The sequence below is a fragment of the Cotesia typhae genome, unplaced genomic scaffold, assembly GCF_013202065.1.
Source record: "Cotesia typhae breed Kobodo isofemale line unplaced genomic scaffold, CoteBio_Ctyphae contig_22, whole genome shotgun sequence".
Taxonomy (NCBI): domain Eukaryota; kingdom Metazoa; phylum Arthropoda; class Insecta; order Hymenoptera; family Braconidae; genus Cotesia; species Cotesia typhae.
Genome location: NW_027423728.1, coordinates 5,045,654 through 5,062,017, shown reverse-complemented (window position 1 = coordinate 5,062,017; position 16,364 = coordinate 5,045,654). Strand labels below are relative to the sequence as shown.

Here is a 16,364-nt window from a genome sequence, read left to right as displayed (position 1 = left end):
AAAACTTACAATAGGAATCCCATCAAACGGCTAAACTCGCATTCAAAATTTTAAAATTAAAGTGAACAAAAAATTAGGAACCGGTTTCATTTAACTAAAAAATTTATCACAGCTCAAAGATTCTATGACCCTTAAAAAATTATTACATTAATTTAAATATATTTATCTTATATATTACAACGCTTATTATGAGGGGGAAGCACAGTTTTATTCATAATTTTAATAATTGTATTATTAAATAGTAAATGATATTGCCAGGAAATTATCGCTTTGTACAATAATATACAATACAACTTAATTAACAACAATAATTATAATTATAGTAAACTTTATCATTATAAATTATTACATCGTCAAGATCACCTACATAACTCATTTGAAAAAAAAAAATATATATATATATATATATATATATATATATATATATATATATATATATATATATATATATATATATTCTGAATATTATAATCAATAAAAATTATAATACATTAATTTGCTCACCGTTGAATTTAAATGAACCAACTAAAATATTTATTGAATTTCTGACTCATGTAAAATTAAATAACTATATTTATTAATATTTACAACTTTCGTATTTTTTTAATTTTAAGTTTAATTCAATCTAAATTATCACAAATTTTTTTAAATGAGCAAATTAATGCAAAAAAAAATATCAAGTGATTATAATATAAAATAATTAAAAATTTGAATGCAAAAAAGGGACAATTAGTATAATGTATTTTATTACTAAATACATTGTCATATTTTATTGACATCTGTGCTCTTGATTAAAAAAAAAAAAAAAAAAAAATTAAACTAATCAAACGGGAAATTCATTACATAAAATTTACCCACTAAATATTAAACAAAAAAGAAATATTTGTACATTAGATCTAACTTTTAACTCTTATTGATACTTATATTTATATTTATATAGATAAATATTTCTAATTAATAACTATCAAACCCCCTCGATAAATCTTGCTTACAAACATAAATATTTGCACGCATATTATTAAACAATCGTCAGCACCTTAAAAATTTAAATAAACAAATTAATAATGTAAATCAGATACAGACGATCAAATACAAATAATATATTATATTATATTATTTACAGCAAATAATATAATAAACTAGTAAAACTTTTTAGGTCACCAGTTATTGCCGCGTCCGCGGCCTCGGAAGTTTCCGCCGCGAAACGGGCTTCCGCGTTTCATCGCCCTGGGATGAAAGTTACCAGACGGTCCGCCATTATTACCAGGATTCCGAGGTCCTCGATCGCTCCAAGGCGCCCTGGGAGATCCGCGAAACCCGCCCCTGCTGCGAGGAGTATGATTGCCTCTCCAGGGCCCAGCAAATGGACTGTTTGTCGGCATTCGCGGCCGGAAATTCGCGTTTGGCGACTCGTAGTCGAAAGCTCCTGGATGTATGTCACTTATTCCCGATGTGGGAGGTCCATTGATAGGCCTTTTTGCTGTCGACATATCTTGCTCAAGAAGCCCATTCTGCCGCTCCATATCATTGGTCATGTTAGAATTCATCAACGCCTCTAGATGTTCTGATAAATTACGGGGCGCTTCATCGGCTGTCTGAGCGCGTTCTTCGGCATTAACATCATCGTCAAGTTTATCGGGTATTTCAGAAATATCAGGACTGTGTCCAGGGGGTCGTAAGTCCTCGTGCTCTTCAGGATCCAGAGAAGGTCTTCTGTCGCTAAGATCCGGCATTATGGGCATGCCATTGTCGTCCAAAATAACGACTGTATCAGGAGGCTGCAAGTTCTGCTGTCTATCAGCTAAATTATCGTCGTGTCTGCGACGGTTCCGATCATTGTGGTCCGAGAACCGATTCCTGAAACCTCTGCCACGTCCACGGAACATCTGGGACTGGTGATCTCCTGGTGGAGGACCTTGGTAGCTCTCGTAAATATCCTGACGCGCATAATCCGGGTGAGGAGGAAACTCTCCAGGAGGCATAAATCCAGGCATACCTGGAGGACAATTACCACCGGAAAAATCTTCAGGGTGAGGAAAATTATTCGGCTGACCAGGAACAAACTCTTGAGAATGAAACTGCGCAGATGGAGGTGGTCTGATGTGAACATTCCTCATGTCTGGCATAGGACCGCGGATCATCGGGTTGTTTGGCAGCGGAATCATTCGCATATCCATGTCATGTCTTGGTGGCGGAGGCGGCTGAGTTATTCTCATGTCACGGTCTTGAGCCCTCAAATCTACGAGAACTCGGTTTTTTTGTTTAGCACTTGGACCATCAGCTTCATCATCAGACATTTCCATGTCTACGCTTTCTACTATATCACCCGACTGCACTTGTCTTCTAAAAAATTATAGATACAATTATTAATAATTTTTAACTGATAAATATATTATAAAAATATGTAATTAATATACCTGTAGTCTTGATCAGAGTCCCAGATTCGATTATTTGAAGTAGCTGATTCGGAATTAATTACGCTGGCAGGACTGCCGGTCAAACTGATCAAATTTCTATGATCAACGTCTCCGGATTTCATTAATCGTGGAAGATGAACATCGTTTGGCCTTGAAACAGGAACAACTCGATGATCTACGTCAGTGACACTATTGACCAAAGGTTCTGAAGCCTGAGAATCCGGATATTCTATGGATTCGTGGAAGTTTGACTTTTCGTAACTCGGTGGAGAGTCAGAGGTCTCGGAAGCTAGAGGCTTTGACTGCATACCGTTGGACCATCGAGCCTCGGGCTCATTCCAGCGGTTATTACTTCCTTCCCAGGATTTTGTTTTCTCTTCTGTCCATGTATTAATATTTTTAGCTGTTTGAAATAAAATTGGAGTTTATTAGTTTATAGTATAAAAAAAAAAAAAAAATTTACATCAATTTCTTACCAAAATTTCACCCGATAAATTTTAAACTCTTAATAATAAAGTACCTTCATTAGTAGATGTCCATGTAGGAAACTTTGGCGGCAATTTGTTGTAGCAATTTTCTTCTTCCAGAAAAATAGGTGGAGGCAATGGAGGTGGTGGTAATGGATTTATTGGCACAGGATTCTGATTTTCAAAAACCATTGCAACGTTGCTCTGGCTTCCTTGGCTCGAGTACGGTGAAGGAGTGTGTGAATCATTGCCCAATCCTCGCAACTGATTTCCCAGACTCAATCGTGCTGCGTTATTTAGCTGGCCAGGTAAGTGTGGGTACTCTGAGCGCTGAGGTGACTCTGGTGGTGGCTCGGGTATGTCTAGACCTAGACCGGGAATTCCAGAGGGTGCTTCTGAGCTCGGTAGAACTGATTTTAAGAAACTTGGAGTAAACTCATTCCCATCTTTCGGACGCATGTTTATCACTTCAATCGGCATTGCCTATTCATAAAAATTAATTATTTAGCAATCAATCACTTGACAGTTTATTCATTTCAACTCACTGTTAAATAATTGATTACCTCTGTTGGTATATTGTAGGAGTGATTACTGCCAGTTGGTGTTAATGATCTATCATTGAATATATTTCTCTGAAATTAAAAAAATTTTTAATCACAATGTACATTAATTTAATGAGATAAAATGGTTAATTGATTGAATTGAAACATAAATATTTACCATATCAAAATCAACATTTCCACCCATAAATGACGAGAAATTGCTTGTAAAGTCAGTAGAACTGTTTCCTTGAGTTAAATCTGGTGGAGGAATTGCTCCAACATCGTAATCCTGAACATAAGACCCATACATCGGAGCTGGAGTGACATCAATAATGTTACTACTAGCATTCAATTCATCACCAGGTAATTCAATGTCACTGTCAGGGCTCGGGGAAGGTGCATTGACATCTGGTGAAGGAATAGGTGATGTAAGAGTCGGCAGCAACTCATCGAGTTTCTTTTTCAAGTTTTTAACTCGACTACCAAAATTTCTGTAGGCCTGAAAAATATCATCAATTAATTAACCTCCGATTAATTATTGAAAAAAAAAAAAATATATATATATATATATATATATATATATATATATATATATCTCGACTTACATTAGCAACAATTTTAACTTCTCCCCTCTGAGTCTCATAAAACTGATCAGCCTGCTCAAGTAACTCCAAAACCTGGGTTCGCTCTCTTATCTCCGCCTCCAGAGCACGAACATAGTTCTCAACACTGCTCACCGCGACCTCAACTTCCTTCTCTGCATCTTCTACATGCCTCCGATCCTTGAGAGAAGCACAGAGCTCTTCAGCGTTATCAATGTCAACGTTACTATCACGCAAGTCCTTTAATCTTGCATCAGTGGCTTGTTCAAGCGTTGCACAAGACCTCATAGTCGAAATGAGCAGCGCAGCCTGAAACTCTTCAGGGACTACGATTGGCTGTGGTTCAGCCTTCTTTTTGGGTGCTGCAGAAATGAGTCCCGACAAATCTGCCAGAAACTCTTCATCGTACACCTGTCTCTGGTCCCAGATCTTGAAGATACGCAAAATGCGGTGTTTCACTTTCTCGTCGCGGACCATTGTAGTAGCTCGCTGGAGCGTCGTGCCCCAGGACTCGACGAACTCAAAATTCTTGCGCTTTGAGTATTGGATCACATCGTTCGCCAAGTAAAATAAAGTCAGCCGATGTTCGACTTTGACTGCAAAAATAAAGTTTTAAGTTAATATTTAATTTAATTTATTGTCTGGAAAAATCAGACAAGTAATAGTTCATTAATTTTTTCAATAAATATCTCAGATATTTAGCATTTTTCAAATATTGTAATATCTAAAAAATTGATTAGCATTAAAATTTACAATTGCACTAATTTTTTTAGATTTATTAATTAAAAAATGAATGACATACTAGTCTTGATAATAAATTGGTCAATGGTCGACATTTCTTTAAAAGGCAGTGTAATCTCCGATTTGATCAAGTAATTTTTCTGGATATACCGCATAAGATTACACTGGATATAATCCAAAAAAATATCCCGTATAATTTGAATTATACTCAGTAGAATTTTGGATTTTGGATTATACAATTTTTTTTTTAAATTGTAAAATTTGTGACAATTAATTTTTTTTTTATGTATTTTTAAAAAAAAAATATTTCAAAAAAGAAAAAAGTTGAATAGCACAATTTTCGAAAAAATTATATAGTCCAAGATTCTACTGAGTATAATATAAAAATAATTTTGTATAATCTGGATTATATTTAACATTATCTGAAATTTTTTTTTTTGAACGCTGATAACACTGAGTATAATATGGGAAGATATGCAGTGTAATTTTGTTCTTTTCGTGTCTTGGAAAAGAAAAAAAAGAAAAAAAAAATAGTAGGGAACTATTGCACTTGTCTTTATATCTCCATATCTAAGAATATAAAATAATTAATAAATTACTAGCAAAACAAGATTTAATCATACAAATATATAAAATAAAAATACCAACCTTTTTTCAAGACCTGCAGCCATGAAGCGACTATTTTTTTATGATGAGGACGACGTTCAAGACACCATGCTGATAAACTCTGAATCGAATCTTGGGAATCTTTTAGATTCGTCAACCTCTTTTCAAAATACTCAGCATCAAAATCCATTGACGCCATAATCCATAAAAACTGATACCCCACGGATCCTCAAATAATTAAAATCAAATATTTATTAAATAATTTAATACTTAATCAATAAATAGTCTTGTCGCGAAACACGAGCCATTAAAAAAGTAAAATAAGATCATTATCACAAACACTGATTATTACTTTACTTAAAACAAACTATCACTGGCTCCAAGATTGATAACAAACGATATGTATACCAATACCAAGACATGTGAGTGATATTTTTTACACGGCAATATATTCCCTGGTATTTACTTGTTCAAAACTTAGATACTGATTGTTGTTGATGCAGATCCTGGTGCTGCTGTTGACAAAAAAACTTCACTTTCATATAATAAACTTACTTTTGTATACAATTGTTGTTATATTTACTGTTAATAATCGCGGTTTATTTTATTTCAGCAATTTTTCAATCACGCAGTGGAGGTGCGACGGCCATTTTTTTTTTGCTGATCAAAACATGACCGCGCAATGGCGATCATAGCGACAATTATTAATTATTATTACCTTTTATTATTTAATTTTATTACTTGTAAGTAGTTAAATAATTTTTATAAATTTTTAAATAGTTTTTTCAATTAATTAATCTATCTTCAATAATAAATAATAATAAAATTTTTATTTCACAACCGTTGGTTGATGCTCTGGCGGTTTTGTTGGTAAGAAAAAATTTCTTCCTGACCAACCGTTGGTAAGATGGTTATTTTTTTTTATTGAAAGACATTTTCATAGACATATATATAAATAAAAATTTTAATACGTTTTCACATAGTGTTTTAAAATGGCGGATGCGAATGAAAAGTTGCTCGCAGAATTATTAAAAAAACCAGGCAACAATGAGTGTGCTGATTGTGGAGCTAAAAGTAAGTATCTTAATTATTTATAAAATATTTATACTTAAAAATAATTATTAATTATTATTTATTCATGGGTATTGCGTATGAGTAAGAACAGTATAATTGCGTTTGATGTAATAACAACATACGCATGTCTATGAGTATTAAACTCATTATTTATCTTGTAGTTGCTCTGTAGCCTTGATTTTAGATTTATTAGATCAGTATTTTATTTTACACGTATATGTACATGTACATATCATTTAACAATCGTTATCATTGATGACGATGAGGTGGAGGCTGCGACAAATCTTAGACCCCCCGCCCGCATACTTCTTCGCTGGCCTTTGGTTGATTAGATGGTTTTACTTTTTCAGATCCCGAATGGGCTTCTTACAACATCGGGATTTTCTTATGTACGAGATGTGCAGGTGTACATAGATCAATGGGTGCTCACATCTCGAAAGTTAAACATTTAAAGCTAGATAGATGGGAGGATTCGCAAGTTACCAGAGTTAGGGAAGTTGGTAATAATACTGCGAGATATTATTATGAGGAACGGGTACCTTCTTGTTATAGAAGACCTACTGAAAATGCTCCTCAGTAAGTTTTTTTTTTTTTTTTTTTCATTGTTTATTTATTTATTTATTTATTAATTTAAACGGCAATCGGCTTTATACATATTGATAATAGAAAAAAAAAATTTATTTTTACTTATAGAGTTATAAAATAAACAAAGTATAAAGTTTGTCATTGTTTTATACTTTTTAAGAAATTTTTTTTCTCTGATTTATTTTAAAAAATCAAATATCTTTGTAAAATTAAATGCAACAGATATAATTTTTTTTTTTTTTGTAATTTGCAAAAAAAAAATGAATATTTCCGTATTTATAGATAACTCCAGTATCATTTTTATTGATGATTAATTGTATCATTGTTGATAAGAAAAAAAAAAGTAATGTCTAAAAAAAAGATTAATTTATTTTAAATTTCATGACATTGTGGATAAAACGATAAACTCTTACGTTTTATACTTGAATTTTGTACTCATTGATATATTTATTATTTGTTGTTATATTTTTGGATTTATAAATTTTTAATGCATCATAAACTTGATTAATTTATTTATTGATTTATTTATTCAGAGTTTTAGTAGAACAATGGATCCGTGCTAAATATGAACGTGAAGAATTTTGTCATCCAGAGCGCCAAAATCAGTACGTATCAGGTTTTATGGAAGGATTTTTAATGAAAAGAGGTAAAGAAGATTCCCGGTACTATCCTCGTAAATTTGTGCTGTCCGAAGCAGACGATACGTTAAAGTATCATGTAAAAGAGCATAAAGATCCTAAAGCAGTATTAAGAATATCTGAGTTGAACGTCGCGTTTGCTCCAACCAAGACCGGAAACCAAAATAGTTTACAAATATCATTCATGAAAGACGGATCAACGCGCCACATCTACGTCTACCACGAAGATGCTGAAGTTATAACGAATTGGTATCTAGCGATACGATGTGCCAAGCTGCATAGGTTACAGGTCGCGTATCCTGGTGCTTCGGAAAATGAATTGCTATCACAATTAACGAGGGATTTTCCAAAAGAAGGTTTTCTGTGGAAAACTGGGCCAAGACATTCAGACGCTTACAAAAAGAGATGGTTTACATTAGACGGTCGAAAATTAATGTACCATGATGATCCTATGGTAATATTTTTTTAATATCAATGAATTCAATGAGTAATTTATTTTAATGACTTATTACGGTTCGTTTATGTTCAGGATGCTCATCCAAAGGGAGAAATTTTTATTGGTCACAGTTCAGAAGGATTTGCTATTAAAACAGGCGTACCACCTGGTGCTAAAGATCAAGGTTTTTCGTTTACTCTAGAAACACCTGACAGAAGTTTTTTGTTATCTGCTCAGACTGATGATGATCGTGCTCAATGGATAAATGTTATCCAAAAAGTTATTGATAAACCGTTAACACCTCAAGATGCTACAGGTTAGTGCTTTTTAAAGGGTTACAGAAAATGTAAAAAAAATATCGATTTTTTGAAAATTTAATAAAAAATATATTTTTTTTTATTTTAGTGGCAGCAAGACTAGTAAGAAAACGTACTGCTAGCGGAACAATGAATATATTATTTTCGTCAACAAGGTAGGGCTGGATTTTCTTTAGACATTTATTATAATAAATTTAAATCCAGAAAATGAAGAAAATTTCTTTCAAGTAAAAAGGTATTATGTTTAAAGACAGTTTACAAGAGCCAAGTCCAAAGCTACGAAAAGAACAAATTTAAAATTATAAACAAAATGAACAAAACCACTTTTTTGACGCACACGACATATGTAACACTTTTACCATACACAGTACACAAGTGTTTAGCTTTTAATCTAATTTTAAACATTAAAATAATACAAATATAAATATAAACACAAAGACTGACAGGGAAAAATCAATATATGCTTACTCGCATTATGATGCACCAGCGTTACTTTAAACGCTACATAATTGTCTACAAAATTATCCGTGATATTATGTTTATGGAATAATTATCAGCGGTGAAATTTAGTAGTGAAACTTGTATATGAACACGTGACTTATTTCTAGCAATAATGTGATACTGCGTTATATTTAAATGAATGCGATTTTTATAATCATTAATCATGACATACAAGATTGAATTAAGTAAATTGTTCAAATGGATATAAACAGCGTCTAAATTTTTTATTAATATTATAATAAAATCGCGACGTGAAATATTTGTAAATATTTTACAAAGGCCTGTTTTAATAGCATTTTGTGGTAGTTTTACACTTTGAAAACTATAATATTAAAAAAAATAAAAAAAATAGTTATATAAATAAATATGTTAAAGCGATTGAATGTAAATTAAAATTTTAAAACCATTTATCGCGCGACTGATATTATAATTTTAAATTAACTCAAAAGTAATCCAAAGAACTGCATTTCCGTGCCGACTATTTCACTTAATTATTTTTTATAATTAAAATTTTTAGTAAGAAAATACTAAACAGTTGAAACATAAGTTTATAAATGTCTGTTCAATCACTTGTCATGACGCGACTCAGTACATCACATTGATTAAAATCATGTATACCGATTCTATTGTAAACAGTTGCAGTGACATTGAAGAGGAAATTAACTCATAGTTTTGAAGGTATCTTAAAATAAATATATCGATTAATATTTATTAAATCTCCGCGTGTATTGTACACAATTATTTCCGTCCACCGTTATTGAGCTTATGAGTTTGTCATATGAAAGCAGATTATTGCTGATGCGAGCTAAGTTTATAATTCATCCAGTTTATTATTATTATTTCTTTTTAATTATTGACTATTAATTATTATTATTATTATTATTACTAACTATTTAAGGTTTTACAATACAAATATATTAAGTTATTTCCTATGGTCTTATTAAAATAATTTTAAACGAATGAAAATGATGAAATAAATTTTAAATTGATAAACGAGAGAACGAAAGAAGAGACTTTAAATGTAACGACTACGTTGTGAACATGATTAAATTGTTACTGTAAAAAATATTGTGTAATTAAATAATTAATAATAAACAAAGCCAATTGTTAAGAGTATTCAAGAGCATTTTATTTTGTGCATTAAAAAATTTTAATTATTAAAACGTTATTTTAAAAAATTTTTTTTTAACAATAATAATAAACTTTTAAATTTTACATATTATTATTCAGTTTTTAATTCAATAGCAGGTACTATGGGCGTACGTTTCAAATGGCAAAGAATATTTACCCAGCAAAAAGAAGCTACGCTGACATACAAAACGCGAAACGATGGTGGTATAAGTAAAAAATTTACAAATTGCACTGGTAGCCAAAATATACATGAGGTCTGAAATTACAAAAAATATTTATTTGAAATACAGTGACGTAGTATTTTATTTAAAAAAAAAGCTTTTAAATATCTCTTACCGCAAATGTTTTTACAAATTTGGCTTTACATTCATCCAAAAGGTTTTCTGTCTTTTTTCCTTCCATAAAACTCATACCTGTAATTGGAATATTAGTTTGAATTTATCAAGATACGAATGAATAAATAAATAAAATTACTCACTTGTAAAAAATAATACGACCAATGGAGGCGTAAGTATAAATTGATCACATAATAATTTAGTAACAACTATTTTAGGTGCTGTTCCTTTAAACATTTTGTCCAACCATGAATACCTAAGGGTATATATTATATATGTTAACTATTAATTATACAGAAAAAACAAAATTACACTGCATATCCTCCCATATTATACTCAGAATAATCTCCGATTTGACCAAGTAATTTTTCTGGTTATACCGCCCCAGATTACACTGGATATAATCCGAAAAAAATATCCCGTATAATTTAAATTATACTCAGTATAAGCTTGGATTATATAATTTTTTTTAAAATTGTAATATTCAAATTTTTTATTTTTTTGAAAATTTGTTAAATTTGTGATAATTAATTTTTTTTAAATTGTTCATTTTTTTTTTATGTATATTTTTAAAAAATGCATGGATAGAAAATATTTTTCTGATAATTTGGGGTTGAAAAATTTTTGGTAAATATTTTCAAATATTTATATTTTTATTTTTTTGAACGAAATTTCTATTTGATTTATTGATATATTGAAAAAAAATGTACAAATAAAAAAAAAATTGATTACCACAATTTTCACAAATTTTATAAATTTATAAATTAATAAATTATAAGTTGAATATCACAATTTTTGAAAAAATTACATAATCCAAGATTCTACTGAGTATAATTCAAATTATAACCAGAAAAATTACTTGGTGAAATTGGAGATTACACTGAGTATAATATGGGAGGATATGCAGTGTAATTTTGTTCTTTCCGTGTACCAAGTGATTAAAATAACATTAATAAATAAATAATAACTACTGTAATTGGATCAGTACGATGTAAAAGTTTGCAGGTAAAAAAGTGCACAGATAAGCCAGCGTGTAAATGTGAAAAGTAAATAAATTAGATATTAATAGAAAAAGTGGACCCAATTACCGTCTCCAAAATTAAAACAGAAAAGAAGGTAGATCGGCATACTGTAGATTACACGTGTCCTCTTGTTACATTATCATTTTATTTAAAATCCGATGATCTAGAATGAGAAGTACTGAATTTTTCTTTTAAATAATAAATTTTGTTTCAGGTAAATCAGATAATATGAAGCTGAAGCCATTAGTGCTGAATATTAATTGGCTAACATAAATGGAGTACGTGCGGCATTCTAACTTTTTTTTTATACTTACCATCCATGGAGGATTGGTCCAGCCAGGAAATATCCGTATGCGAGATATCTTCTTAGAACGGGTACATTATAATCTTCTAGTTTGAATTTATCGGGAAAGAGTTTGTTTGAATTGACCGGGGTTTTATTCAATACTGCAACCTAGTTTTAAATATATTAAATTAATCAGTAATAGCTGATTAGAAAAATACTTTTAATATTTTAATTTGAAAATATGAAATTTAATATTCATTTGTATTAATTTTTTTTATCTGGATTAATTCATTTTAACATTTATTTTTAACATTCATTATTTCTAGTAGAACATATTTGATAATAAAAATACTCAAATATTTACTCATACTTACAGCTTTTTCTTTTTGATTAATATTATATGTCTGTTGTAAAAATTCAGCTCCGGTATAAAATGATCCATAAGCGACAGAATTAAAAAATAAAGGACGAAATTTAATCGCCGCTGATTTAAGTTTTGAAAATGACATTTTTTCAATTATCTTAATAATTTATTTTATTAATTAAACTTTTCTGAAATAAAAAAAAAAATATATATTAAATATTATGATACTAAAATCAACAGACGTTTTACAAATTTTTAGATTTTTATAATAATTAAATTATTATAAAAAATAAAATTAGGATTTCGATATTATTAAATATTTATTAGATAATTTTTAAATTAATAAATTTCAGCTACCAGAAATTAATATTAGTAAATACCTGTAACGTTGTCAAAAACAAGTGTATATTTGACGGTCGCAACACGTGGAATTAGTACAAAATAAAAGAGTGTTTCCGCATCATTTCTACCGCATTGCGTCAACCTAAAACATGATAATAAGATTAATTTATAAATTAAAAATCATAACTCTTATGTAACATTAATTTATTTATTTATTTATTTATTTATTCGTTGATATACTTGAGCGCATATTTAAATTAAGTACACCCAGACTAAAGGTAATCATTGAATAATAAAAAAAGATTGTAATTTATTACTTTTATTACACTCCATTTACGAGCAATCACGATTCATCAACTTAGAAGTTAAACACGCGGGTCACAATACCCAAGTATAAAATTATTACAAGGATATATATTTTTTAAAAATACAAATTTATAAAAAAATATATTTGAAATTTATACTAGTGAGTTTTTTATTGAAAATTTATTTATTTTTAATTGATAATTTTAGTGTTGTAAGTTACAAATGTGTTATTTTTGATTTTTATTGCCATGGATTAAGCAATAGGTCGTCCTAACGGGATCGAACGCGTGACGCGACTGAATCGTTGATGATGATCAGTTAAACTTAATCGCCACGCATACGAACATCAACTGTACATTATATGATATGATGCGCAAGTAGTACCTGGTCCTGAGAGTATTCACAGCTTCTTGCGCATCGTTCATCTCCAGCTCTGTGCCCTAAACCCTGTACTAAAAGTTTCAATTAACTATTTTATTTTTTTTAAGCTCAAATATTTATTTAAAATAATTAGCAATTTACCAATTTATCAATCGTCTGGTTCGTCAAAAGATTTTGCTGTTTCATTTAACAAAAACTCTTTCCACTGAGGACTTGCATCACACTCCAGTGTTACTTCTTCGAAAACTACGCTCCTACTTATCTAAAAATCAAAACAATTAGAAACAAAAATAAAATGTGATTTTCATATTATTTTTATTTATAAAAGTATCACCTCGTTAAATCGGAGTTTGTTGAACATTTTAATGCTTTTCTCATTGTCAATTTTAATCTTAGCTCTGTATTTGTTTATTTTCAGCGCTTCAATTCCTAGATAAGTTAATCTCGCATTATTTTGATTAATGATTAAGAGATAAATATAATTATTTAAAAATTACCGTATCGCAGCATAAGAATTAGCGCTTCCCATCCCATTTTTTGACCCCTGGCATATTTTTCAGCAATCATTATTTCACACTCAGCTGTAAAAGGCTCCTCAATGTCATTTAGGTACAAATTGGTATCTCCAATCATTGAATCCACGGGATTTGCTTTATCAAAACGATTTCGGTCCAGGATTATAAATGTACACTCTGTAAATAAATTTATTTATATATACTGAATCTTCAAGAAACGTGCAAATAATAAAAATAAAAAATTAAAATAATTAATTTACTGTTATCATCGTTATGCCAAGATTCTTGCATCTGATATTCTTCTTCAATTGTCAGAGGTTCAGAGCCTGTTAAATATTGAAGCTCTTCCGATTTCATCCATTCGTGGTATCTGCAAAAAATAATTATATTTTAAATAAAATTTTTAACTTTATTCAATTGAATTAAAAAAAATTAAATTATGTTTTTCAAACTTAACAGCACATTTAACTGATGAAAATAAAGTTGGCCGACATCTAAAAATTTTCATTCTTTTTTTTAATTGAAAAAATGATTTCTTTTTTAAAAATATAAAATATAAAACTAAAAAAAAATTTTTTTTTAAATTCACTTGTAAAAAATTTGATAAACTAAAAGTGCAATTTAAAAAAAAAATTTTTTAAAAAAATTTCAAATGATCTCACAATTTTTTTCCATAAAAAAAAAAATAATTATTTTATACACATCAGCTGTTTTCAATACAAAATTAAATTTGAATAAATGTTATTGTTTGAATTTTCCCACGCAACTGCTTTGCGCTTTAAGGTTATAAACTTTAATCAATCTAATTCTTTAAAAAAAAATGTCAAAAAAATTAACTTAACAAATTATCATAAAATAATAATTAAAATAACAAATAAATTTTACGAATACACATACCTTTCAACATATTTTTTCTTATAGGGAACAAGAAGCACTTTGGAGCCAACAATTCTAGTGTTTTCATTTATTTTCATCTTAATATTTCCAATCCATAAAACCGAAAAAATCAATAAAAATTATCTTGGAATAATTTTCGTATCTGAAATTAATGCAGCGTCAAATATCGGAGCGTCAAGCTTCAAAACGCTGGAAAAAAAATATACCCCCTGTCAATAGCCGTTAACCCCATAAACATAAAGTGTGCGTTATAAATAATAAAAATATACAAATTGTCAGTTATTAAATATTAATGAGACGTCTTACCTTTCTAAGTTAAAAAATTAATATCCTAAGGTCAGTGCAAATAAGAAATGGCTGGAACTTATAAATATCAAATGTGGGTATATGAGTGTCAAAAAGTAATTCGACAAAATGAAATCACAAAAATCCGGCAAAAAAGAATTTTAGCTACTCTTTTATGTAATGAAATATCATTACAGACTGCAAGGAAAAGAAATTATAGTAAAAAATGTTTCTGGGTACATCCTATTTTTAAATTACGGGATAAGCATGGTTTTTTTGAAGCCGTATTTCCGACTCTCTCTTCATATTCCGATAAATTTGAAAATTATTTTCGAATGTCGGCAACGCAATTTGAGGAGTTGTTGTGTTTAATTGGTCCGCATATATGTAAAAAGAATGTTGTAAGAGAGACAATTTCAACGCCAACACAACTTGCATTGACACTGAGGTAAGATTTTTCTAGTATTTTTCATATTTAAAAAATAATTATACTGATTACAATTATTATACTTTTATTAGATATTTAGCAACTGGAGATTGTATGACGTCAAGCTCATATCAATATCTTGTTGGTTTTTCGACATCAGTTAACATAATTGCCGAAACTTGTCACATTCTTTGGTAGATTCTCAAAGAAAAAGTATTACCGTATCCATTAAAAACAACTGACTGGCTTAGAATTGCGAATGAATTTGATGAACAATGGCAATTTCCACATGGTATTGGCGCGATTGACGGTAAACATATCAAAATACAGGTATGAAATTTTTTTTTCATCGTTAGTTATGATTTAACGTAAAAATACTACAACAATAACTATAAATATTTATTTCAGTGTCCTGATAATAGTGGATCATCATATTATAACTATAAGAATCATCATAGCATCGTATTATTAGCAATCTGCGATGCTAATTATTCATTTACTTTTGTAGACATCGGTGCATACGGTCAACGAAGCGATCGAGGTATCTTTCGAGACTCAGAAATGGGTAAAAAGTTTGAACAACATGAAATGAATATCCCAAAACCAGAGTTGCTCACTGCTGATGGGATGCCTTTAACTTATGTGTTAGTAGGTGATGAGGCATTTCAGTCAACCAACTACTTAATGCGACCGTATCCTGGAAGAGGTGGTCTCAACCAGAATCGAAATATTTTCAACTATTGTCTTAGTCGTGCTAGAAGAACTATTGAAAATTCGTTTGGTATATTAGTTTGTCAGTGGAGAATTTTAAACAAACCAACTGAATCTACTGTTGAAAATACAATCAAAACTGTTCAATAACTTGTAGTTCTTCATAATTGGCTCAGGATCAATGATGAAAACAATACTTACATTCCACCTAATATGGTTGATAATTATGGAGCCGATGGATTCAAACCTGGACTTTGGAGAGAAGAAAATTCAGTTTTAAAAAATAATAAAGCTTACGGTAATAACTACAGCAGCCGTGTTGCAACAAAAATAAGGGACGAATTTTTTGATTATTTTAACGCAGAAGGAGCTGTTCACTGGCAGTACGACGGAGTTTGAAAGCGCGTTGCCTATAATACAATTGTATATAAATATT

The 16,364-nt window shown here is 30.0% G+C and overlaps 3 protein-coding genes across 16 annotated transcripts; 1 reads left to right on the top strand and 2 right to left on the bottom strand.

Annotated features, from left to right (window-relative positions):
* Positions 1 to 1,080: 1,080 nt before the first annotated feature.
* LOC141524162 (uncharacterized) lies at positions 1,081 to 6,032 on the bottom strand. Of its 5 annotated transcripts, none has more exons than XM_074237854.1 (8): positions 5,931 to 6,032; positions 5,418 to 5,603; positions 4,032 to 4,624; positions 3,605 to 3,925; positions 3,430 to 3,516; positions 2,938 to 3,367; positions 2,418 to 2,820; positions 1,081 to 2,343 (listed from the first exon to the last, which is right to left on the bottom strand). In XM_074237854.1, the coding sequence occupies exons 2-8, from the start codon at positions 5,572 to 5,574 to the stop codon at positions 1,158 to 1,160; spliced, it is 3,177 nt and encodes a 1,058-aa protein (XP_074093955.1). In that variant the 5' UTR covers positions 5,575 to 5,603; positions 5,931 to 6,032; the 3' UTR covers positions 1,081 to 1,157. The 5 variants fall into 5 exon arrangements, with proteins under 5 accessions (XP_074093955.1, XP_074093951.1, XP_074093952.1 ...); XM_074237850.1 differs by having other exon boundaries at positions 5,728 to 6,031; XM_074237851.1 differs by having other exon boundaries at positions 5,784 to 6,031.
* Positions 6,033 to 6,358: 326 nt separating this feature from the next.
* LOC141524012 (arf-GAP with dual PH domain-containing protein 1) lies at positions 6,359 to 11,769 on the top strand. The gene is made up of 6 exons (XM_074237651.1): positions 6,359 to 6,449; positions 6,800 to 7,025; positions 7,568 to 8,126; positions 8,202 to 8,424; positions 8,514 to 8,580; positions 11,629 to 11,769. Exons 1-6 carry the CDS (start codon positions 6,368 to 6,370, stop codon positions 11,630 to 11,632), a joined length of 1,161 nt encoding a protein of 386 aa, XP_074093752.1. The 5' UTR covers positions 6,359 to 6,367; the 3' UTR covers positions 11,633 to 11,769.
* On the bottom strand, positions 10,031 to 15,235 carry LOC141524013 (PXMP2/4 family protein 4). 10 transcript variants are annotated; one of them, XR_012478653.1, is made up of 10 exons: positions 15,049 to 15,235; positions 14,812 to 14,988; positions 14,506 to 14,694; positions 13,869 to 13,978; positions 13,591 to 13,785; positions 13,428 to 13,522; positions 13,235 to 13,355; positions 12,724 to 13,164; positions 12,445 to 12,548; positions 12,221 to 12,252 (listed from the first exon to the last, which is right to left on the bottom strand). XR_012478653.1 is itself a non-coding variant. In XM_074237652.1 (7 exons), the coding sequence occupies exons 3-7, from the start codon at positions 12,207 to 12,209 to the stop codon at positions 10,149 to 10,151; spliced, it is 630 nt and encodes a 209-aa protein (XP_074093753.1). In that variant the 5' UTR covers positions 12,210 to 12,252; positions 12,445 to 12,548; positions 12,724 to 13,157; the 3' UTR covers positions 10,031 to 10,148. The 10 variants fall into 10 exon arrangements, 2 of the variants coding, with proteins under 2 accessions (XP_074093753.1, XP_074093754.1); XR_012478654.1 differs by having other exon boundaries at positions 14,506 to 14,647; positions 14,712 to 15,235; XR_012478652.1 differs by having other exon boundaries at positions 14,812 to 15,235.
* Between the last annotated feature and the right edge of the window lie 1,129 nt (positions 15,236 to 16,364).